The sequence below is a fragment of the Nuphar pumila genome, chromosome 14 (genome assembly GCF_984573655.1).
Source record: "Nuphar pumila chromosome 14, dmNupPumi1.hap1.1, whole genome shotgun sequence".
Lineage (NCBI taxonomy): Eukaryota > Viridiplantae > Streptophyta > Magnoliopsida > Nymphaeales > Nymphaeaceae > Nuphar > Nuphar pumila.
The window spans coordinates 77,565,803-77,592,158 of NC_143262.1; the positions used below are offsets into that span (position 1 = coordinate 77,565,803).

The following is a 26,356-nucleotide window of genomic DNA, read 5'->3' on the forward strand; positions in this document are numbered from 1 at the left end:
ATGAAATTGATTAATGGACGCCTTTGAATATCTGTCCATCCATCAGAAACAATGGAAACTCCATTTTGCTCCCATGAATATTTTTTAATTTCTAGCAACCTCCACATTTGCCCTCTCTTCTGCAAGAAGTGTGGTTCGTATTTTTTCTGAACTTGGAGGCACATAACCACTCATAACCACTCAAATTACAATTTGCCAAGGATGCTACTAAATCCTTCCAATAAGGATTTCTAGCCGCATTAAATGAGAGTGAACCAGAATAAAAATACCTCCCAACTTTTCTATCCAATTCTTCTCTTCCATATGTATTGAATGCTGCTTGTATCGTTCCTCTACCTCCTACATTGACTTTTCTTTTTTTTTTCAGCATCTTCTTGGTGGCTTGCAAATGGCACACTGACTGCAAAAGAATCGGCCATTGCCTTTCTCTTCTCATATTCTTCTTGTATTGTCTTCGCATTGCCTCATCAACTTTTCTGTAAGCTGAAATGCCATGTCCTGGTATCTTCAACAAATGAGCCTTCACTCTTGTGTAAGACCCAACAAAATCTCTTTCGCAGAGCTTGCATCGAAATCTCTTGTTTCCACCACCTCCTTCTCCAGTTTTTGCAAGTTTATCTACATGTACCCATAGTGGCCCCACATCATCAATCCCACTGCAACTATCAGCAAAACTAGCAGCAAAACTCACATGTTGGGATGAGGATGACGCAAGTCCTTTCCTTTTATCCGTCATTTTTATCCTGAAAACACAAAAAAAAATACATTACAATTTTCAAATCAATTCGAAAACACAGGGAGAAGGGGGGGGCTCAGCCCCTCCCCTGCTAACCCAACAAGAGAGCGAGAGCGAGGGGGGCTCGGCCCCTCCCCTGCTGAAAACAGAGGGAGCAGGGGGGGGGGGGGATCATCCCCTACCCTGCCGACCCAAAAAAAAAACAGACGGGGGAGGGGCTCGGCCCCTCCCCTGCCGACCCAAAAAAAAAAACAGATGGGGGAGGGGCTCGGCCCCTCCCCTGTCGACCCAAAAAAAAAACAGATGGGGGAGGGGCTCGACCCCTCCCCTGTCGACCCAAAATAAACAACAGATGGGGGAGGGGCTCGGCCCCTCCCCTGTCGACCCAAAAAAAAAAAAAACAGATGGGGGATGGGCTCGGCCCCTCCCATGTCGACCCCCCCCAAAAAAAAAACAGATGGAGGAGGGGCTCGGCCCCTCCCATGTCGACCCAAAAAAAAAAACAGATAGGGGAGGGGCTCGACCCCTCCCATGTCGACCCAAAAAAAAAAAAACAGATGGGGGAGGGGCTCGGCCCCTCCCCTGTTGACCCAAAAAAAACAACAGATGGGGGAGGGGCTCGGCCCCTCCCCCGTCGACCCAAAAAAAACCCCTCCTGTGCCGAAAAACGAGGGAGCAGGGGGGGCTCAGCCCCTCCCTTGCCGACCCAACAAGAGACCGACAGAGGGGGGGGGGTGCTCGGCCCCTCCCCTGCCGACCCAAGAAGAGAGTGAGAGAGGGTGCATACCTGCGAAAGGAGAGGAGGAGCCTGGGAGGCGGAGCTGGGAGAGAGCTCGAGCTCAGGGGGAGAGAGAGGAGAGATTAGGGAATTTTTTTTTTGCCATAATCCTCCTTTTCATGGGGGATTTTTTTTTTACGCCCAAATCGTGGACAAAAATGACCCTGGGTGCGTTGACCACACCCAGGGTAGTGTTGACCGCACCCGGTGCCGCACCCGCACGCGCACCCGCGTCGCGTCGACGCGGGTGCGGCATATGTTTTGCCGAGTCCCTGTGACATAGCTTATTGCATTCAGAGATACTAAAAACACTCGTAGAAGAGGAGGAACATGACTCTGATGAAGGCTTCGAAATCAGGTGAGAAGGGCGAACATCACGACATGGAGCTTCTTCAAAGACATACATGTTGCATCGTCTCTTTCCTTCAGCAAATGTTTCCCTCGTGCGTAGGTCCTTGACCTGCACAGAGAAGGGAGTGAATTCAATTGAAGCATTATTATCATCAATAAGTTCAGAGACGGAGACAATATTTTTCTTAATGTCAGGGGCATGAAGAATGTCAGAAAGAGTAAGAGTGGAATGTGACATGGGGATGACAGTCTTTCCAACATGGGAAACAGGATGGTGGGATCCATCTCCAGTGACAATCTTACTTTTTCCAAAATAAGGAATAAGATTAGAAATTTTACCTGCATCGCCTGTCACATGAGTCGCTGCCCCGAAATCGACAAACCAAGTGCCTTCATCATTCTGCTTCAATTTTAACTCTGACAAGGCAGATATCAACAAATCTTTAATCTCTCCACTGTCTCTGGTATTTGTGAACTTTCTCTTGATTTCTATCTGTGGACTCTTTCCTTTATTCTCTGAATTATGCCAACAGTTCACCTTGATATGTACCTTTTTGTTACAAAGGAAGCAGGTAGGGATGAATCTTGTTCCCTGCGCATGAGTAAACGTGTTTGGAGTGGGAAGTAAACCACACCCTCCGTGTCCACTTCGCCCTTGTCGTCCTCGTCCTCTACCATAGGTCACTCCTGTAGCAAAAACTTCTTGAGAATTTGAATGATTATGAGTTTCTTCAGAGAATCCCTTCAGAGTCATTTCATATTGGATCAATTTGGCTCGTAGCTCATCAAAGGTAGGAAGAACAGGGAGACACAATAGTGAAGTGACTATTATATTGTAGTCAGATCCCAATCCACTCAGAGTTTGTTGCACCATGTCACTGTCACTAACGACACACCCTATAACTGCAAGTTGATCTGTGATGGTCTTCATCTTGTTCAAATATTCCATGATGGTCATGGAATCTTTCCTTAACAACTGAATTTCTCTTTTTAGAAAAACTACTCTTGCTTGAGAAACCTGCGAATACGTCTGAACTAGTCGTTCCCAGAGTTGTAGAGCTGTACAATTGTCAGGAATGGCAAGAAGGATCTCTTGAGACAGGGTGGATGTGATGTATGCAACAACTGACTGGTCTTTTCTTTCCCAATTGAGGAATTCAGCATTTTTGACATACACGATTGAACTCGCCCTTTTATCGTCTTTTTCTTCTCTCGGGCTAAATTCTGGTGGAACTGAAGTGGTTCCATCCAGGTGACCTAAGAGACCTTGACTCCTTATGAAAGGAATAATCTGCCTCTTCCAGATCAAGAAATTTGAGGTAGTCAACTTCTCAGAAACAAGCTGATTGAGAAAACTTGAAGAAAGATTTGATTGAGGGTGGTAGGGATCCATAGAGAATAAGAATCAACAGACAAAAAAAAAGTTCAACCTTCTCCCAACGCTCTTTTTTTTTTTTTGCTGCTGTCTGAGAATCACAGACTGTTAAAATCAGAAAATGAAGAAACTTTGGCCTTTCTGTGCACCAAAAGGGGCTTGCGTGAAAAGATAATCACACGTTAAGAAATAATCTCACGTTAAGAAACCCCTCTTTTGACTGTTTCAGCAAAGGGAAATCAAGAATAATAATGTGCAACAGAGCACAGGGAATCAAAGGGAAGCACTATAACATCCGAATATGCAAAGAGACTTTGGAAAAGATAGAATGGAAAAGGGAATCAAACGATTAATAGAAACAAATTTAATATCTCACGTGAATCAGTTCACGAGTTCACATAAAAGTTGTTAACCCACGATCTGGGAGAAGACCGATGTTTCACGTGAACCAGTTCACGTGAAATGCAGTCAATCCACGATCTGGATTCACGTGAATAGAGTTCCCGTGAATCACAAATTCACAAAGATGTAACTCACGTGAGGTGTGAGTACACTGGAAGATTCAGAAAGGGGGACCTAATGCTGCATATTAGAAATCGTGACCTAATGCTTTGTATAAATGCACTTAAGTGTACATGGGTCGGGTCGGGTCTAATGTAATATCCGAACCCAAAAAAAAAATACACTACACTTAAAATTTTACACTAATACATAAAATGGAATGAACTCGGGTCTGGTATAGGATCCAGACCCGAAACACTATACACCTTTTTCAGATCCATCTTCCTCAAAAATCAAAACCAAAATTCAAGAGCCTTTTGAAGTCTTTATCCTTCAAGGCTTCAACGATCCAGATCCTTCTTCGTCAAGGATTTTCTCTCTCCATAATAAATGATAATGGTGTTGGTAGCCTTGGTGGCTATTAGTATTCACTTTTCTCCTGACGAGATGGGTGCTCTAGCCGTAGCCTTGTGTAGACCTCTCTTTTCGACATGTCAAATCCAATAAATTTCTTTTAGCTGTCATCTGTGTGCAACTGTATATAAAATGAAATTTGAAGAACCCTAGGCAGTGGCGTGGCATTGGCGGTGGAGCCGTATGCCTCGTGAAGACTCTTTCCAACAAACCACATCAAACCTTTGCTAATATTTTTTTTCTTGAAGGCCAGGGAGTTTCAAACATGATTGAATCATAACAGTCAGCAGAACGCAACAGGCTGGGTCGATCAGATTGCCAATCCTTTCGGTTCATCAATTTTGTCTCGTTGCGCCAAAGTACACAACAAGCAGAACGTGGGCAACAAGTCTTCAAACAAACACCAACAAAAAAAAACTGGACCCCCGACCCACGTCGGGGGAACCTAGGGTATATATATATATATATATATATATATATATATATATATATATATATATATATATTTGTTACATTTTTGCCCCTGCCGCACCCCCGCACCCGGGTTTTTTGGAAGTGCCGAATCCCCGCACCCGCACCCGCACCCATGTGACATAGCTTACAAAAGGTGAAGGAAGAAGACTTACCAAAAGCCAACAAATACCACCTTGATAATTTAACTACTTTTATAAAGCTATGGAAAACTATAGAGGGTAGAAGCGATGTTGAATAGTGCAGAATTATCTTTAGGCAGTTCTGTAAATAGTGGCTACTAGCTGCTATTTAGCTACTTTTATCTCTAAGAAAAGATAATTTAGCTACTTTTATACCATGATGGGTTTTACTTTTTAGTCTACATCTCTGTCTTAGACAACAACAATAGATCTCAAAGTGAAAAAACTCCTTAGATGACCAGTAGTAAAAACGGGACTCATATGTCCTCATGATAGTTGAATCTCTTCAAGTACATTTAATCATCTTCAGTTGATGTTGCCAGGGTAACACAGAAGCCTCAAGGGTTGATTTGAATGCTTACACGGTCAAGTCAGCTTGTTAGGTCAAATAGACAAACTGGATTGAGCCCTTGTCTCTGGTATCATGTTATTGAGATGTTAGGGTTTTGAAAAGTCCGAGCTTGACAAAGAAAGACAAAGAAATCCATTCTATTCAGTTGAGAACTGATTTTCTACATACAAACATACATATGTGCACAAACTTCACTTTAACAAAAAGCTGTTCACTAATTACAGTATAGATGTTGTATGGACACTGCCCAGATGTATCAAGAAAGCTAATGACCACTTCTAAGCCCTTAGGTCATAGCAAGAGCAGATTTGAGTGGATAGTTCTGCTGTAATTGCCAAAGCTTCAAAGAACTCTAACCATCCAAGGAATATGATAGAAGAACAAAGAACAATGGCTAACCAGAAGTTTATCCTAGTTTATTTTTTGAAATCGCTTTCTGATACTGTATCACAATATAATGGGTCTCAATGCTTCTTCTGGATGTCTTCCTGAGAAAAGCTGGAAGACGGTGGCCTCGTGCTTTTTGTGTTCAGCCTTGCCTTGATCTAAGTGGGTTGTCTTCTAGAAAGTTGTAAACTAGGAACTGTGGAAAATGTTTTAATTCTTGAAAAATTCTCTGTGAGAGATTGTTATTAAAGTTATTCAAGATTGTTTTAGTCTTGTGACGGTTTGTTTCCCAGGCTGCTGTTCATTCTTTGCTGCAAGCGGCATGTGAAATTGCATCTCGAGGAGGTGGAAGGGTTAGAGATGTTAACTTGTTTGTGCAAAGGAGGTAGGTACAGGTCATATCTTGTGCGACCCTTGAATTCCTTGTTATTCATCGTATTGGTATGAGTTTTCATATGTTTCTAATTGGTTTCATTAGTCATATGTTTTTCACAGTTGTTGGCACTAGATGTGACCATGATCTTGATGACAAATTACTCACTATCTATTAGCTTACATGAGTTATTTTTGAATATTCTGCATATATAAAATCCTATATGACTGTTTGGTTGGGATTTCTTGTGTTGTGCGCCTCTTATAACTCATTTTCATTTCCATTCTCTATAATTGATGAGTTGTTCGAATGCCATTGAGTGTCATAAGCTGTGGCATACAAGGACATGTAAAATGCATTTGTATTCTGTTCTATTTGATCTGAAGTCAACTTCTGCAACCCTAGATACTTCTCATGTATAGCTATGGGAGTCATATTTTTCATAGAACACAGAGAGAACAATAACAGTGACAGGCCCTTAGGGCTTCTTATTTTTTTGCATTCTTTGTGACTTCATTTTTATCCTTGAAAAGCATCTTGGTTAATTTGTACTAGATTCTGTAAAACATGTATCTGTTAAGTTGTATGTGTATATATATTTCTATATATATATGCTTTATATGTATTCACATTACATATATATATATATATATGTATCTATATGTATGTATTTACAATGATGCAATAGGTAAATACCCATTATAGGTATTTTAGTCATTTCAATCCTTGTAATAGGTTGTGCCCATTAGGGGCACATTAGTAATTTTATTTTATTCTTTTTTTTGTCTTTTTCTGTTTTTATAGGGACTATTTGGTCAAATACCAAATAGAGCTCTTGGGTTCTTTTTTGACTAGTCAAGATAGAGTTGACTAATCAATAGAGTTGTTGGAACAGTCCAACAACTCTATTGAGACTGCCTCTTGCGTATAAATAAGGGTGAACCCCCTCTTGTTCTTTAATGCTTTCTCAAGCATTTCTCTCTCAATAAGATCCTATATTTTTATGTTTGTTGTTTGGCCCCTGAGTGAATTATATGATTGTAATCTTGTATTGACCCATAAGAGGTCTTTGTGCTACTTGCTATTGTGTTCTTATAAGCCCTCTCTTGTATTACTTTGTCTATTTCATTACATGGTATCAGAGCAAGAAGTGCCTTTGAAGTGAAGGAGGATATATTTAAGAGTACGTGGAGGAATGAGAGATCACAAACTTTATTGCCTTAGGAAGTGTGCCTTCAATACCTTTCTGTACATTTTTTTCTCTGTTCTTTCTATCTCTTCCCTTCTATCCTCTCTTGGTGTGATGCCCGAGTTGTTCCCATCAAATTTGATGGGAAAAACTATAATATGTGGGCCACCGTATTAAGCAAATCTTGATTGACAAAGATTTGTGGGAATATGTTGATGGTTCTCTATCGGAATTTCAACCTATTCTCACTAAATCTATTTGTGGAGAAGATGGTGTTAACAAAGAAGAATTTCTTTAAGGGAAATGAGAGGGAAAAGGCTTTCTTGGATTACAAAAAGGCCATTAAAGCATGGAAAATAAGACATGCAAAAGTTTTATCCCTATTTATCGGATGTGTGAAGAACCACATGACAATATATTAGAATATGAGAGGGCCGATGAAGCATGGGTTTTTGTCGAACAAACGTACACTCAAAATGATCCCATTTAAATGGGAATTACAAGACAAAATTCATAATTACAAACAAGGAGAGAAATGTGTTTGAGAGTATTATGGGACTCTCAAAAGACTATAAGACCAAATGGCCAAAATGAAGCCTATTTGTGATACCCTTGAAGATGCTCATTGTAGGAAAAATCAAATCCTTAGTGAGCAATTTTTTCAATTTATGAGAGGGCTTAGGCCCAAATTTGAACCTATTCGGGTTTCAATTATCCACCGAAACCAAAAGCAAGAGAAGCTTTCGTCTTTGCTTGAGATTTTAACTCAAGTATGCATGGAAGAAACAAGGCTAAAATCCATGTCCAAATCTAAGAAAACCAAGGACAATGTATTGGCAGTATCTAGACCCGATGCCAATACTTATTCCTGTAAGCCTCCTCACTTTAACAAGAATAATTTTTGGAGGCCAAGGAGCAATGATGAGAGAAATTATGGTAAAAAAAATTACTTGTTATAACTGTGGAGGACCGGGGCAGATCAAACCTTATTGTCCTGAATTAAAAAAGGATGAGAAAATAGTGGCTATCTTAGAAGCTCCCCAGGAAAACAAGGAAGCCTTTAACTCCAATTACAAAGGCATGCCCTTGTCCCAACTTGCGAAAACTATACAACCGCTACTCAAATGCTCATCCTCCTTAACTGTGTAATGAAGTATGCATAATTACAAATAACAAAGTGCAAAGCACATACAAGTCTAATAATGGACAATTACAAAGAGGATAGACAAGCACTCAAGTGCACACACAAAAGTCCACTAAGGGACAATGCCAAAGGCTAACAAAAATGAATATTATTGAATAGTGAGGGAAAATGTAATGAGATACATCGGGGGGTTGCACCCCTATTTATATACACAATGAGAGAGGGACCATTGGGAGCTCCCTCTTTTATAGAGTCGTTGGAGAGCTCTTAATGGTCATAAATATGACCGTTGGGGCCTCAACAACTCCATGAAGTGGGGGGGGGACCCCAATGTACAAAAAATAAAAAAATAAAAATAAAAAGCAAAAGGAAAAATAAGAAAATGAATAAAATAGTTGTTTATAATAAACAACTATTAATACATGTAAAAAGACAAAAATGCCCCTATCGGGCAATACATTATAAAACAAATATATATATATATATATATATATATATATATACATATATATATATATATATATATATATATATAACAAACTTGTGCCCTGGGCTCCTCTTCCTCACCTCTCGGTAAGATTTCTTGGCTCCTAGATTTCAGTATCTCATTTCGTATAACCTCTAATAGTATTGTGCTCTGTCATTATAGTATTAATTCAAGTAGATCTAATGTTTTTACCATGGATGGATCCTCTCTTGAAATTAAAGAAATTGGAAAATTTTCAAATTCTTCAAAAATTTCTATTCTAAAAATTAGAATTGTTCTAAAACTTAAATCTTCTTCTAGTTACTCAAATAGTCTGCCATGGTTGCAGGGTCTACTTCACATCTGACCTCTGTTTAATACAAAATCTTCAGTCCGACAAGCAGATTGGGGAAGGACATAGAAAAGGAGATCTCTACTATATTGACAGTTCATCATTCTCAAAGATCCTTTTTGCTTCAATGTAGAAAAATTTGATATTTTTTTTATGGCATCAAAGACTAGGTCAACCTAGCATTTCTAAAAATTTAATGTATCTCAGTTGAGAAACTTTTGTTGCCTCCAAATTGCTTGAATTAACATACTCGGATGTTTGGGGTCCTACTCTTATTGCTTCTAAGGGGGGATTTACTTATTATGTGATATTTGTGGATGATTATTCTCGTTTTACTTGGATTTACTTTCTTAGGCCCAAAATGAAGTTTTTGAAACTTTCAAAACTTTTCATAACCATGTTAAAAATCTCCTTAAAACCAATTTTTCTATATTTCGGTCTAATTCGGAAGGAGAATATATGTCAAAGGATTTAAAAAATTATTTGGAAAATCCTGACATTTTACATCAAAGATCTTGTGCAAACATGCCTCAAAAAAATGGTTTGGCCGAAAGGAAACACATGCATATAGTGAAAACCACTAGAACCTTGCTTATTTCTAAACATGTTCCAAAACACTTTACTTCTGTATATCTCATAAACAGACTTCCTTCAACCAAACTTTAAAATAATTTTTTCTATGAGAAACTTTATAAAACTACCCATGACCAGGGTTACCGGAAGCGCCTAGCTAAAAGGGGAAGCGCGAAACGTCGCGCTTCCGAAGCATGGGGGGAAGCGTCCCCCTTTAATGGGGGACGCGTTTCCCTTTAATGGGTGACGCGTTTCCCTTTAATGGGGGACGCACTTCCCTTTAATGGGAAGCGCGCTTCCCATCACACTTCCCCCTCGCTTCCCCTGTTTTTTCCAATTTTTTTGTATTTTTTATTTTTTATTTTTATTTTTATTTTTTTCGCTTCCCCCTCGCTTCCGAGACGCTTCCTGGGTCGCTTCCGAGACACTTCCTAGGTCGCTTCCGAGATACTTCCCGAATCGGTCCTAAGTGGTCCCACGCTTCCCCGCTTCCTAAAATTTTGAAAGTGCCTCGCTTCCCGCTCCCGCTTTCCGTATCGCTTCCCGCTTCCGCTTCCTCAACTGGCAACCATGCCCCTGACTATTTCAGACTAAGGACTTTTGGATGTAAATGGTTTGTTCTTAGAAATAAAATCGACAAACTTTCACCAAGAGCCATTCTTTGTGTTTTTCTTTGTTATGGGGAAACCCAAAAAGGATTTAGATGTTATGATTTTAAACATTATAAACTCTATATATGAAGGAATGTTACCTTTATAAAGCAAAAATGTTTCTTTGATTTAAATGTGCCTACTAAAAAAAATGATGATTACTCTTTTCTTAAATTATTTCCTAAATGTAATGATGATGTATTAAACAACAATGGTGTTGTTAATGATGAACCTCATTAGAACATTCAGTATGGTGAGTCTAATGACATTAATGGTGGACCTCTAGTTATCCAATAAGAAAGAAGAATGGGTGATAGACATCCAAATACCTTAGAACAATATTCTAGCATAGAAAACCAAGAACCAAGCACTCTTAAGAACTCTGCCAAAATACAAAGGCCTCTAGATAGATTTGTATCCTATACTTTGCTCCTCATTATAGAGCTTGTCTGGCCAAGGTATTTTCTTACTTTGGACCCTCCTCATGCAACCAAGCCAAGAATTGTCCCGAATGGATGAGTGCTATGAATGATGAAATACAAGACTTAGAAAAATAAAAAACTTGGGATATAAAAAGTCTTCTTTATAAAAAGAAGACAATAGGTTGTAGATGGGTGTTTAAAATTAAAATCAAGAGCGATGGAACCTTAGAGAGACATAAGGCTAGACTAGTGGCCATGGGTTACTCTAAGAAGTATGATATAAATTATGATGAAACTTTTGCTCCAGTAGCTAGGATGACTTCTATTAGAACTTTTATAACTGTAGCTGCCTTAGATGTTGGCCTATTTGCCAGATGGATGTCAAGAATGCCTTCCTCAATGGTGAATTGAAGGAAGAAGTTTATATGGATCCACCGCCTGGATATGAGGTTCCTGTTGGTAAGGTGCTTCACTTAATGAAAGCCTTTTATGGTCTGAAATAGGCACCTAAAGCCTGCTACAATCGATTTAGTTTTGTTATGATTAAATTGGGCTTTACTTCCTGTTATACTGACACAATTATGTTTATTAAGAGATCTAATGTAGTTATGATTTGATGCAGAGCAGGCCCAGAACAATGATGCAGAGCACGTCCCATACCCAACAACACAAAGATGTGTTTCGGGTCTGGGACCGGACCCGAGATCCAGATCCATTAGCAACCTTTTAAATACCCTATTCTAGGGTTGCGAGAGAGGGGAATTCAACTTGGAGCAACCGTCTTTTTTCTTCAGCAGTTTTTTTCCTTTTCTTATTGCTTGTTTCCCTTTGTCTTTAGGTTTCCTTACTGATTATTTTATGTCACGTTCAACAACCTTTACATATTTTTACTTGTTATTTTCCTGTCACGTTCTGCCTACAACAACTTTTACCTTCCTTACGTTTCTTTATTTTTATTTCTGTTACGTTCAACCTACAACAACCTTTTGGCTAGCTGTATTTATGTTATTTGTCTGTTTGCCAGTAATTACAACACTTTCGTTTTTTGCCTTTATTTTCTTTCATTCCAGCCGCTAGTTTCACCTTGCTATTTATCTTGTCTTTATTCATTGTAGTTTTCCCATTTTCTCATAAACCATTGATCGGACCAGTTGATCCGATTCCTTGTCTTCCACATCTCCCCTTGAGTTACTGTTGCTGCACGATTGTGCACTGGGAGAGCAGCCCCAACGTTAGCCCAACCGCGGAACAACGTCCATTCCCTCGCTGCCACTACGATCATCACGTCGGCATCCTTTACGTGAAGGGTTTTCGCCTCCGCGCTGCATCATGATTCTTCTTCTTCTCTACGTTGACAATATGATTATCATTGGAGGAGACAAACATGGAGTTTTATTAAGAATGTTTTGAAACAAAGCTTTGAAATGACTGATTTAAGTTTTCTTAAATACTTTTTAGGGATTGATGTTGCATATTCTGCTCGTGTTTATTTTCTAACCCAATCTAAGTTTGCTTCCGACATCATAGACATGTTTGAAATTATAGATGAGAAAATAGTGGACACTCTTGAAGTGATAAATGCAAAAATGAAGATAGATGATGACACACCTCTGGACAATCCTACTCCTTACCGCCAAATGATTGGAGCTTCTCACATATTTGACTATCGCCAGACTTGATATTTCACATAATGTCCATGCAACCAGTAAATTCCAGCATTCCCCTACCACTGTTTACATGAGTGTCGTTATGCGTATATCATTAGTTATTTACAAAATTATGTTTCTAAAGGGATTGTTTTATCTTCCTCTTCTCCATTCAAATTAATTGATTATACTGACTCTAGCTAGAGGAGGTGATCCTAATAATAGATACTCAACTATAGGTTTCTGTGTGTTTATAAATGACTCGTCGGTATTGTAGAAATGCAAGAAGCAACAAAAGGTGTCGCTATCATCAACCAAAGCCATGACTTCTACAACATTATTTGAAATTATGTGAATGAGAAGATTATTGGAAGACATTGAAGATGCATATGCAATCACCCTCAAAGTTATGCTGTGACAATAAAAGTGCCATCTACGTAGCTGACCATCATACGTTTCATGAGCGCACCAAGCATATTGAGATGAATTGCCATTATGTTCGTGAAGAGTACCTGAAGAAGACCATCATCCTGCCCTATGTAGCATCAGAATTTCAGTTAACGGACTTCTCTATGAAAGTTCTCCCTTCTCTCCAGTTTCATTTTTTGCTTGACAAACTTTCGGTGATTATACCGTAAGTTTGAGGGGGAGTGTTAAGTTGTATATATATTGTTAAGATTAGTCAACTGAATTCTTTTTTAATCTTAAAGTGTCTTTTTGATATTTCATTCATAATAAGGGTCCCATATGTAATTTCCTCTTGAGGCTAACCTCTATTTAAACTAGAGGAGAGCAGCCCTAAGTATGTGAATCAATTTTTTTTTTCTCTCTCTCTCTGCCGACCTCTTTCTCTCTCTCTCTCCCTCTCTCTCTTTCTCTCTGCCTCGGTTCCTACGTGCTAAATTGTGGTTTCAACATGGTATCAGAGCGATCGGCCTTGGGAGCGTGACTTTGGGGTCTGTGTCAAAGCATGTGTGAAGGGTACCAGATCGCGTGAAAGGGACTCAACCTAAGGTGTGTTCGGTATTTGTTTTTAGAACCAAGTGGTGTAGATCTGATAACAGATCTGCAATCTGACAAAAATCATGACTCAGATCTGTAATCAGATCTAAAAGTCGAGGTGAAATATGGGTTTCAGTCGATCAAATATGAAGTTCAGGTTGCTGCAGTAATGCTGTCGTGAAGTGGGTGACAACCAGATTTGTCGTGGGTTGCTGTGAAGCTTATATCATCAGTTTTTTTTTGGATCTGCCTATGGTCTTTATTTTAGGTCCTGACTGATTCAGATCTGAACACAAATCTGCTTATATCACCATTCCTTTTAATGTTTTGGTTGTCGAGAATGAAAAAAAAATTATAGGGATTCTTATATAAGTCGTGGACCTGCATATTCCTTTGGATCTGATCGTATGTTCAGGGTGCTGTGAAGCTTATATCGTCGTTTTTTAGGATTCAGATCTGATATTCTTTGTCGAAGTCAGATTTCTCAAAATCAGATCGTATTCAGATCTGATATTCCTTCTGTTGTAGATGAAGTTGTCTGCTGCCAGATCTGGAAACTGTTTGAAGACCCAACAAGGAGATCGCGTGAAGGTTGAAGTCGTGTGAAGGTGGAGAGAAAAACCCGATGATCGTGGAACCAAATCAAGTGGAGATCTGGACTGCTGAAAGTTTTTTTTTTGTTCGTCAGACGTTGATTTGGAATTAGGTTTGACGTCAAGTCTGGAAGAAAGCTGTGCAGAAGCTTCAAGGTATTTCGGTGAAGGCCATTAGCTGTCGTTGATCTGCGGAGTGTGGAGCAGATCTTTAGTGCAGTCTCTGGTGGTGTCATGGTATGCTGCCTGTCATGGTTGTGATATGCAGCCTATAGCAGTTCCTTGTTAAGGTGGATGTGATAGATTGGATCTGAATAGTCGTCGTATTACAGTTAGTGGTCGTGAATCTCAGAGTTTATCTGTGAAATTAAAACTAGATATAGTTGGTTTTATAGCTGGTTGTGAATCAGATCTGGATTTTCAGCAAATTGTGTGCTCGTGTGGTTGTACCTGAGTTTTGAATCAAGACCATTATTTTATCATATGGCTCAAGTGGCTAAATCAGGTGCAAATTATTCCAATGACTCTATAACTCTTAGCAGGGTTGAATATGACGAGCTCCTTGCCTTACTTCCATCCACTTCGAAGCCTCCTGTTGCGAAGGTTGCGGGCTCGGCAGGTGATGGCCTTTCTGGCCAAGGTGGTAGGTGGATTATTGATTCAAGAGCATCCAGACACTTGTGTGAAAATTCGTGTAACTTTTTAAATTTAAAACCTGTCTCTGATAAAAAAAAGGGTAGTCCTTGCTGATGGCAGTTCTTCCCCAATTGTAGGGCAGAGAAACATGTCTATTTCCTCTACTCTTCAATTGTCAAATGCTCTCCATGCTCCTTCTTTTCCACAGAATCTATTATCTGTCAGTCGAATGACAAAAGAGCTGAATTGTAAGGTGATTTTTGATCCTATGGGTTGCACTTTTTAGGACTTGCTGATGGGGAAGAGGATCAGTGGCGGCTATGAGGAAGGTGGTGTGTATTATCTACATCAACCAGTGGGTTCTGTCTATTCTGCTGTTACATCATCCTCAAGTTCTTTATTGTGGCATTGTCGTCTGAGTCACCTTCTAGTGCCAAAACTTCGTCGAGTCATTCCTCATATACCTCCTTCAGTTTCTTTTCAATGCGAAACATGTCAATTGGGAAAACATTGTCGAAACTCCTTTCCCTCTAGTCAAAGTCCGTTGAGCCAAAGATTGTTTGATCTTTTTCATGTCGATGTATGGGGTTCGAGTAGGATTCCTAGTAGGACTTAGTGTCGTTATTAGTTGGTCATTGTTGATGACTTCTCAAGGTTATCATGGGTGTTCCTGTTAAAAGATCGGTCTCAAATCTCTGTCATTCTCAAATCTTTGATTGCTGAAATAAAAACTCAATTTGACGTGTGTATTAAAATTGTTCGCACTGATAATGCTCTTGAGTTCAAATCCAAAGACTTGCTTCAATTCTATTCCGCTAAAGGGATTCAGCCTCAATTTACATGTCCTCATACATCCCAACAAAATAGTGTGGCTGAGAGGAAACACAGACAAGTTCTCAATGTCGCTCGGTGCCTAATGATTCAATCCAATATGCCTGCGTCATATTGGGGAGATGCAGTTTTGACTGCTAGTTTTCTTATAAATCGCATGCCTTCAAGTTCTGTAGAAGACCAGATCCCAATCCAAATTCTTCATCCAGAGGTTTCTCTCTTTCCTATCCCCCCTAAAGTTTTTGGATGTGTGTGCTTTGTGCATAAGCTGGGTCCTGATCGAGATAAACTTGCTTCACAGTCTATTAAATGTGTTTTCCTTGGGTATCCTAAGAATAAAAACGGATATCGTTGCTATGACCCTATATCCCATAAAGAGTATGTCAGTGCGGACATTACCTTCTTTGAGTCTATTCTATATTTTTCGAGTACTACTCCAAGGTTACAGGAGAGCCATGGTGATGTCTTTCCTCTGCCAATTCCTCCTTTTCCTTTAGAGTCGTTTCCTCCACAGCCTTTGGCTCCATCCTCTAGTGAGTCTCGCTACAGAAACCCTCCTATAGTATATACTCACAGGTTACCACCTACCTCCATGCCCCCATTATCTCCTTCTCCTGAGGTAAGTATCTCTGAGCATACATAAGTTTCTGCTCTTGATGATGATCTTCCTATTGCTCTGCGCAAAGGGAAAAGACAATACACCCTTCATCCCATTTCTCAGTTTGTTTATGAAGTTAATCTTGGTGCATCTATGAAGAATTTTATCTCGGCTCTGTCTGCCTCCTCTGTTTCGCTTCATCACAGTCAAGCTCTATTCGACCCCAAATGGATGCAGGCTATGCGGGATGAGATGGGTGCCTTATGCTCTAGGGGCACTTGGGACTTGGTTGATCCTTCTACTGATGCAGATATTGTTGGTTGCAAATGGGTTTATACCATTAAATATAACTCGGATGGGTCAATTGAACGATATAAAGCCCGGTTGGTTGCAAAAGGCTATACTCAGACTTATGGTGTTGACTTTTTTGAAACTTTTTCACCAGTCGCTCGTCTTGGCACTATTCGTCTTGTTCTTTCTGTTGCAGTGCACTATGGATGGCTCTTGTCTCAGTTGGATGTCAGGAATGCCTTTTTGTATGGGGATTTGCATGAAACAGTCTACATGCAACAACCCCCAGGCTTTGAGGCTCAGGGGGAGTGTCAGAAGGTGTGCAAGTTGAAGAAGGCTATTTATGGCCTGAAGTAGAGCCCTCCGGCATGGTTTTAAAAATTATTTGAGGTAATGTCAGATTTTGGATTTGTCAGGTCAGCCTCAGATCACTCCTTATTTATCAAGAAAACTAGTTCTGTAATTGTGGTTATTATGGTATATGTCGATGACATCATATTAACAGGGAGTAGTGCCCAAGATATTTCTGCAACAAAGGATCATCTTCAGAAACATTTTGTTACTAAAGATCTTGGTTCCCTCCGATATTTTTTGGGTATTGAGGCTGCAAGAAATAAAGAGGGTTTAGTTTTGTCACAAAGAAAGTATGTGTTGGACTTATTAAAAGAGACTGGAATGCTAGGAGCGAAGCCAACTAACATTCTGATGGATCCCAAAACCCATATGTTCGATGAGAAGTTTGAATATGTGGATAGTACCAGTTTTAGATCCTTGGTGGGTAAGTTGTTATATGTGACTGTTACTAGACCTGACATTTCATTAGCCGTGAGTAAAATTAGTCAATTCATGGATAAACCTATCAAAGTTCACTGGGATGCAACTATGATGGTTCTCAGGTACTTAAAGTCATCTCCTGGTAAAGGACTTTTGTTTAAACAAAATTCTTCCTTGGATGTTGTTGCTTACACTGACGCAGATTATGCGGGGTCTATTGAAGATAGAAAGTCAACAACTGGATTCTGTGTTTTTGTGGGAGGAAATCTCGTTACCTGGAGTAGTAAGAAACAAACTGTTGTAGCCTGGTCGAGTGCTGAATCAGAATACCGAGCTATGGCTCAGACCGCAACTGAGATTATGTGGGTAAAATCAGTTTTGACATACCTGCAGGTGAAAGTATCCCTACCTATGTTGATGGTGTGTGACAATAGGGCTGCTACATATATTGCCAACAACCCAGTTTTTCATGAAAGGACTAAACATATTGAAGTTGACTGTCACTATGCACATGACTTGGTTCAGGCTGGTTATATTTGCACAGATCATGTATCTTCCGAAGATCAAGTTGCTGATGTCTTTACCAAGGCCCTTGCGAGGCTTAGTTTCTCTCATTGTTGTGACAAGCTGAGCATGATTGATATCTATGCTCCAGCTTGAGGGGGAGTGTTAAGATTAGTCAACTGATTTCTTTTTTATTCTTAAAGTGTCTTTTTGATATTTCATTCATAATAAGGGTCCCATATGTAATTTCCTCTTGAGGCTAACCTCTATTTAAACTAGAGGAGAGCAGCCCTAAGTATGTGAATCAATTTTTTTTCTCTCTCTCTGCCGACCTCTTTCTCTCTCTCTCTCCCTCTCTCTCTTTCTCTCTGCCTCGGTTCCTGCGTGCTAAATTGTGGTTTCAACATATATATATATATATGCTTTGTATGTATTCACATATATATACACATACGTAATAAGTCAATACCTATTAGGGGTATTTCAGTCATTTCAGTCTTTGTAATAGGCTGCACCTAATAGGGGCACATTAGTACTTTTACTTTATTTTTTTTTGTCTTTTTCTATTTTTATTGGGACTGTTTGGTCAAATAGAGCTGTTGATTTTTTTTGACTAGTCAACGTAGAGTTGATTAGTCAATAAAGTTGTTGGAACAATCCAACAACTATATTTATAACTGTTGGAATAGTCCAACAACTCTATTGCGACTGCCTCTTGCGTATAAATAGGTGTGTGAACCCCCTCTTGTTCTTTAATGCTTTCTAAAGCATTTCTCTCTATTTTTATGTTTGTTGTTTGGCCCCTAAATAGCTTATGTGATTGTAATCTTGTATTGAGTCAACCCATAAGAGGTCTTTGTGCTATTTGCTATTGTGTTCTTGTAAGCCCATACAAGGCACTCTCTTGTATTACTTTTGCCTATTTCATTACAATATCATGGTTTGTGATAGTTCTTCGCCTGCTTGCATGCCATTTCTTGGATGCATTTTTTTTTTCTTTAGTGTGTAATAATCTCGTCAACTTGTTGCATTGCCCTGGAATATCCAGGTCATCATATCTTTATCAAACAGTTTTTAAGTGCTATATTCTATAGCTTAAAAATTTCATGTGAACTTTTTTGCATTGCTGCGAAATGTCCAGGTTACTGTCTTTGTTAAATGTAGATTCTAAGCAATAGATTCTATAGCTTAATATCTCAGCTGAGATCATTTAGGCATTCTTCCTGCTCGTGTTTAACTTTAGACTTTCGCTTGCTTAACTGGATGGCTTGAGCTTGAATTGTAAAATCTGCGATTTGCAATGATTAACCTTGTCTGATTTCTGAGACCCATACTTACAATTGATTTATTAGTAGTTATATTTTTTGCACAATTCATCCATCTCCAGAGTAGCTAAATTATTGGTGCATTGATTAGACTTGGAACTTATATGCAGCTTATTAAGACAATCTGCTCCTTTAGAGAGCGTAATTACCAAGGAACTTTCAGGCAAGGATCATATGGCAAATGAATGGTTTTGGTCACAGCAAAATCCAGTGGTTATGGCAAGTTTTGTTAATTTTTTTGAAGCAAATCCTCGCTTTACAGCTGCAACAACAGTGTATGTTTTGTTATTGACACTGATATTATCTGTTTGGAATCTGGATACCTTTACCTATGTATGATGTTTCCTGAAAGTATTTTGTTGTGGATGAGTATCACCTTTTTCTTTTGCTTTTTAATGACACAGAAGCCCGAAATGTGCATCATCCTGCTCTATTAATGCTGATATATCTCTATTAATGCTTGCACTGAGTTGTATTGCTGCGATTACAAAGCTTGGACCAGCAAAGATATCCTGCCCACACTTTTTCTCCCTTATACCAGATGTTACTGGCAGACTTATGGACAAGGTTGTTGATTTTATTCCTATAGATCAAGCTTATGACTCTATGAGAAAAATAGGCCTGCGCAGAGAATTTCTTGCCCACTTTTGTCCTAGAGCTGGAACTTGTCGGGATAAAAAAGATAAGAACACTGAAGAGGTAGCTTTCTGGGTGGATCTTATACTGAAACAACTGCAGCGAGCTATTGACAGGGAAAGAGTATGGTCAAGACTCACAACATGTGAAAGTATTGAGGTCAGAGATTTTGATTTTTCTGAGGAAATCTTGTTCTTGTTTCTTTTCGTTTTATCCTTGAATTCAGGTTGTCCTTATTGGGACATCTATAGTCAGCAGTTCCTGTATGTTTTCCCACTACTTGGTGTTTTCTTATTAGGGCAATTTTCTGGAATGGACTTAACTCATTCTTGAATGTGGAAGTGTCCATGCATGTTTTTGTTCCATTCACTTGTAAAGAGATAAGTTGTGATTGTGAACATAAAAGAAATTCATCTTTTCAAAATTTAAATGACAAATTTGAAATAAAAACTTAAAAATAGTGAACAGGCATTATTCCAAAATTAAATAACATTCCGAGCATAAAGGAAATGGCAATATTTCAAATGCAATCTACTAGACATGTAACAGATAAGCAAAATATGTCTTTAGAAAATAAAGTGACAAATTTTACGAAGAAATAAGTACCTTCTTGCTCTACAAGCTGGTTGAGATGGTATGCTTGCACGTGATTATGGTGGTTAGATACTGAATTATTTTTATCATTTTATTTTTTTATCTTCACGTCTTTTTTTTGGTAGAGTTTGTGCTTATTTCTCAAGTAGCATTTTTTCTTCCTGATAACTTGAAAACGGTATATGTGCAACTGCAGGTTTTGGAAAAGGACTTAGCAATATTTGGATTCTTCATTGCACTAGGAAGGAGTACTCAATCCTATTTGTCAACTAATGGTGTTGATATGAATGATGATTCTGTTGAAAATCTCATAAGGTTTTGTTTCATTTTTGATAGACTTTAGTATGTGATTCTGCCCTTGAATTGCACTGGTGTTGCCTCTTTTTTGGTGAATAACTCAATATTGTTCTCATGGTTGTTCTAGGTATCTAATAGGTGGAAGTGTGTTATATTATCCTCAACTATCCTCCATAAGTTCCTATCAGCTTTATGTGGAGGTTAGCTATATTTTGGAACCACTGATTGTGTTTTTCCTAGCAACTTCATGTACAGTTCGCTTACTAGTATTACTTCAATGGTGGCATAGCAATTATACCATTTTTTTAATAATAAAAATTATGATATTATTTTTCCCATTAGGTGGTTTGTGAAGAAGTAGAGTGGCTTCGTTTCTATTCAAATAGTTCTTCCCAAGGACATTCCAAGGAGCAGGCTATCACCAATGCAATGGAGACGTGCTCTCATTGGATCAGAAGCTTTATTAAATACAGCATATGGCTTGAGAATCCTTCTAATATTAAAGCAGCAAAATTTCTTTCTAGGGGGTAATTCAACTTGGTACCTGCTTAGCCTAAAAGAGTGTAAATGTTTCCAATGGCAGGCTTTATGTGAACTACCTACTTTCTCTTATTTTATTTTCTGATTGTTTAGCTTCTGCTTATTATACCTATTTGTTGTTCTGAGACAGACACCAAAAGCTAAAAGAATGCAAAGAAAGGTTGGGAGTTTTAAAGTAAGTTAACAACGGCTCAAGTTTTTATATTGTCGTTGTGATTTTGACTTATAATAGTATTATATTTGTGGAAATTTTGCAAACTTTTCTTTTGAAAGAACGTTCTATCGGGATCCTTTCTTTCATTGTCTGTAGGAACCAAACAACTGCAGTTACAACTCAAGATTCAGATGCAGCTATTGGAAGTCATTCACCAGTTGAGCCTGATGGTGAATCATTTGAACAGGCAAGGGCAATCTTTTGACATTTTACTATTCTGAAAAATATCAATGTGTCTAACTTTTTCATGAAATAAGTCAGGGTAATTATAGAATTGGATGATGCACGATGTGGATATTGTTAAAATATGTTATACATATATATATCTATATATATAGATTATGACACATACACACACATATATATATATATATATATATTACATATATATGTTTATGTGTCTATCTACATATATAAATATATATTTCTTTTGTAATACCTAATAAGGGCAAATTAGTCTTTTCACATTGTACACGCATATCCTAAAGGATATGCCCTTTTCTTCTTTTTCCTTTTTCTTTTCTCCTTTTTTTCTTTTCTTTCTTTATTGGTTGAGAGGGGTCCACATAGAGTCGTTAGACCCCTTCAACGGTCATAAATATGACCGTTGGAGGGGCTCCAACGACTCTATGGGAGCCTCTCCTTGGGTCCCTTAGTGTGTATAAATAAGGGGCTTGGCCCATGTATTCTTCAAGCTTCTTGTGAAGCCTTATGTTAGTGGAATATATTTTTTCACCTTATTTTGTGTGTTTTACCACTTTTGTGGTTTGTTGCAATCTTGCCCATTTGTGGCTTCTTGTGTATGTGCGTGCTTTCGTGCTTGCTCTTGGAGATATCGCCTTACTCATTTGGCACTTCATTACATGGTATCAGAGTCTTGGTTGAGAAAGCTTCATCGGATCCTCTCTTGACAAGTAATATCATTCCTCTTTCTTGCTTTCAAACTCTTTTTCTATGAATGGCCAATAAGGATGCAAAAATCGACCTCTCATTCAAATTGGATGGGACCAATTACCGAATGTGAGCAGCCGCTGTAAAACCCCATTTAATTAAAAAAAAAAAAAATTTGGACCCGGGCCGGGTCGGGTCCGGACCCGACCCGGGCCCCTTTTTTATGAGGGTTTTACATAACCCGAGCTCACCCGAGCTTTCGGGCGCCGCAACCCCCCCTTCTCCCCCTTCGCGTGCGGGTAGGTTTGGGAAACCCACCAGGGGTTTCCCCTTTCGATTTCCCCCCTGCGCCTTTAAGAGAGAGGTTGGAGGGTGAGGGGAGTCACGCCTCCCTCTCGCAGCCCTCGCTCCCCCCTCCGCGCCGATCTCCTCCCTGTTGCGCACGCCGCCGACGCCGACCACCACTCCCAGGTACGCCGCCCTCTTCTCCTCCTTCTTCTCTTCCTCACCCCCCTCTCTGTCACCTCGTCGGGAGGCCGGCAGGCGGCGCACAGCCCCTGCCGTGCCCTCCCGCCTCACCGGTAATCATCGGAGGGCCGACAGGTGGCCTGCAAGGCCCCTGTCGTCCCCTCTTCCCTCTGGGGGTGCGCCGGAGTGCCGGCAGGGCACCAATGGCCCTGCGACACTCCCCCACCTCCGGGGGTGATAGGGAATCCGACAGGAGGTCGGCTGCCCCCTGTCACCCCCGAACTCTCTCTCTCTGGCAGGGGTTAGCCCCTGCCGCCTCTCGATCTCCGGTAGGCAGGGGCAATGCCCCTGCCATTTTCTATTCTCCGGCAGGCAGGGGCTTTCCCCTGCCGCCTCTTGGCCTCTAGGAGGGCTGGGAATACCCCCCCTGCTGCTCTTGACCCTCGGCACGCAGGGGGCCGGAGGCAGGGGCTGGGGCCCTGCCATTCCCCACTTTTTCGACAGGCAGGGGCTGGGGCCCCTGCCATTTCCCCATTCTCGTCAGGTAAGGGCCAAGGCCCTTACCATTCTTTTTTGTGGCAGGCAGGGACCGAGACCCCTGCCATTTCTTATTCGCTGTGTAGGGGGTCGTGACCCTGCCACTTTGGCTGTTCTGGCAGGGGCTCAGCCCCTGCCACATTCATTTTTTGCAGGCAGGGGCTCAGCCCCTGCCACCTAACCGTTTCTGGCAGGGGCTCAGCCCCTGCCACTTGGCTGTTGCGGGCAGGGGCTCAGCCCCTGCCACTTGATTGTTCTGGCAGAGGCTCAGCCCTGCCACTTTAGCATTCTGGTGCCACATTTATTTTGCCGGCAGGGGCTCAGCCCCTGCCGCTTCTTTGCGATTGGCAGGGGCTGACCCCCCCTGCCGCCTTGGTGTTTTTGACAGAGGGCTCAACCCTGTCACCCCACGACTGTCTGCAGGCAAGGGCTCGCTCTTGTCGTTTTTCTGATTTCGGCCAGCAGGGGCACACCCCTGCTGCCTCTCTCTTTTCCTGTAGGCAAGCTTGTTTTCTTCTATTTTCTCCGCATAATAAGTAACGTAGCACTGTTGCAGACCTCACATCGGACCCCCGCTCTGGCTCCGCGGCCCGAGCCTCGTATCATCTACACGCGTAGACGCACGTAGCTGCACGACATCCCGAGGTAGGGGAAAGTCGCACGAATAGTATGTATGAACAAAATAAAATAAGACTTCTGAGATATAATAGTTATTTTGCATACTTGCGTATCTGAAGAAGTATTGGTTGGTCAAAGTTTTACTCTTTGTGATTCTTTTGAAATTGCATAATGTAAATTCTTTGGGTATACTCATTCTAGAAAGAATCAAGTAGTTTACTTGGCATGCCTGTCTACGTGTAGGATTGCTTAACTCATAATTGTCTATTATGCATGCTTATTCCTTTGAAACTGCATACTTAAAGACAGACTTTGTGAATAGACTCAAAACCACTGCAATTGCTATTGTAACCGAACCTTAAGGCAAGTACGGTATGAATTCTGTGTAAGATCATGCAGTATATTGAAGTGTGAAATCTACACTTTATTGATTTTGATGTGATAATATCGGCCTCCACAGGCCAATTGCTCAGAAGAGCAAAACATGTCATGTAGGAACCAAAAGAATCATAAAACATTATGTTGCCCTCTCATCGTAGTTGTACCTTTAGGAAGGTACGATCGTACTTTTGGACAAGTACGTCCCATGTGGGTTACGATGGTGGGATGATGAGGTTGTAGCAACCTCGATGAGTGCAATTAGCACAATGCTGAGATCACATAAATGGTGACTTTTTGCCTTCACAGACAAGATGCTCGAGTGGGTCTAATGGACCAGAGCATGTAGGATGGGGCGGCGGTTAAGAAACCCCCGTCGTACCCATCCGATCTTCACGGTTCATCAAGGGAGAGGATGGATGGTACAAAGACTCCGATGGACAGGTTGTTAACAACCACCCCACGGGCAAAAGACTCGGTTTTCCCTAGTCATCGGAGTTAGGGGAATTGGGATTACTATAAATTATCCTAGGTGGTAACTCCCAGACACTTCTGCAGAAGTTGGATGCATCCATGGGCCACGAATGCCTTTGGGGATTTACTCTCTTGGTCACTGACCGTCCCCTTAGGAGCAGACTCAGTCAGCCATCCGGGTTAATGAAAACACCTGACATAATAAACCCCCGGATCGGTCTCGGCTGTTTCTACGTTTCGCGTCTGTGCGTACCCACAGTCCAGTTAATATCAGAACTTAAAGAATATATTCATGAATAGTTGTAGATGACTGAGACTTACACTGCTTCAACTTACAGCTCTTTGCACTTATTACATTTGTTAGAATAAACTACAATTGCTTTAATTGCTTAATTATCATAACTGCTTATCTCGAATGTCCTGTTTTATTTTCATTCTACTAATCTGTTCGTGCACCTACTGGTTTGTTATGAAACTGACCCATTTCATGGGCAGATGAGGAGTAGGACTTAACTGGCGGCCGATGGCGTGGTGCAACATGGATCAAGATTCATTTTCTTTCTGCTGGCGGCTTGGCTCTGGGTCTTTTTGAAGTTTTTCTTAGATTTATTGAACTTTGGAATAAAATGCTCATTTTGTAATAAACTGTAGATTTTTTAATCTATTGCCTTATTACTTAAATTCCTTTAATTTGTTGTACATGTGAATGATGGTTTTTCAGCTAACGTACCCAGGATTGTTGACTTGTGTTCCTTTCTAAATGTCTTCCGCTGTCGTTTTTAAAAATCAAAACTTTAAATCTTGAAAGGTTTTTCGATAAGGTTTTCGAAATCACAAGTCGAAATTTTGGGGCGTTACAGCCGCTATGGAAAATAACCTCAAAGGTAAAAAACTTTGGAGTTATGTGTGCGTAATCATTCCGGAACCACAATTGAAGTTAACTAAGTTTGAAGGAAATGAGGAAAGAGCATTAAACGAAGAGGAAAAAGAGAAGGCTATTCTTGATTTCTCTTCAAAAATGAAAGATTGGGAAAGTGAGCATGCTAAAATTCTGGCATAGTTCATGAATAATGTCGAATAAAAAAGGCTAATGAAGCTTGGTTCTTTATGAAAGACATGTACACTAAAAAAGACCTTGCTAGGCATTTCTTTCTACAAGAAAAGGTAAGAGCTACCAAGCAAGGTGATATGAGTATTAGGGACTATTATAGTGCCCTATCTTCTTTATGGGATGAACTTGTTCTTCTTGAACCTCAATGGGAAGGTAGTGCCATGAGGCAAGAGCAAATGAAAAAAGAGAGGTTTTTTAATTTATTCATGGGTTTCGTCCCGAATTAGAGCAACTTAGAGGATCCCTTCTTCATAGGGTGTCTACTCATCTAAGTGACATTTTGGCCGACTTATGTCAAGAAGAAACTCGTTTGGCCTTGAAAAGAGATGTTGATGAAGTTCATGCCGTATCTAGACCCGACAACAATGTAAGATCATATAAACCACCCAATTTTTGGAAAAATAATGGTAGTGGAGGAAGAAACATTATTTGTCATAATTGTAATGAACCAGACCATATTCGTCTAGATTGCCCCAAATTCAAGAAGAAGGTAGCTTCCGTTGGTGAAATTCCTCCTAAAACAAATGAAGATTCAAAGAAGGATGGAGACATAAAGGAGTCCAATTCAACAATTCATAAAGATGAATTCCTCTACCGTATCCTCCTCACCCTCCACATCCGGTGCCACCATCTCCTCTTTTCCAGGTATGACCTCTTGGATTCTTGATTTGGGTGCCTCATT

General features: G+C 40.2%; 1 protein-coding gene across 4 annotated transcripts in view; it reads left to right on the plus strand.

Moving 5' to 3' along the window:
- The window catches only part of LOC149817031 (uncharacterized), a 166,959-nt gene that overhangs the window by 49,593 nt on the left and 91,010 nt on the right, over nt 1–26,356 (plus strand). For all 4 annotated transcript variants that reach the window (XM_089986720.1, XM_089986718.1, XM_089986719.1 and 1 more), the window contains 8 exons: nt 5,841–5,932; nt 19,027–19,191; nt 19,321–19,711; nt 20,343–20,461; nt 20,571–20,643; nt 20,786–20,970; nt 21,114–21,158; nt 21,294–21,384. In XM_089986720.1, the coding sequence (XP_089842846.1) occupies nt 5,841–5,932; nt 19,027–19,191; nt 19,321–19,711; nt 20,343–20,461; nt 20,571–20,643; nt 20,786–20,970; nt 21,114–21,158; nt 21,294–21,384 (1,161 nt within the window). The remainder of the gene's footprint in view (nt 1–5,840; nt 5,933–19,026; nt 19,192–19,320; nt 19,712–20,342; nt 20,462–20,570; nt 20,644–20,785; nt 20,971–21,113; nt 21,159–21,293; nt 21,385–26,356) is intronic.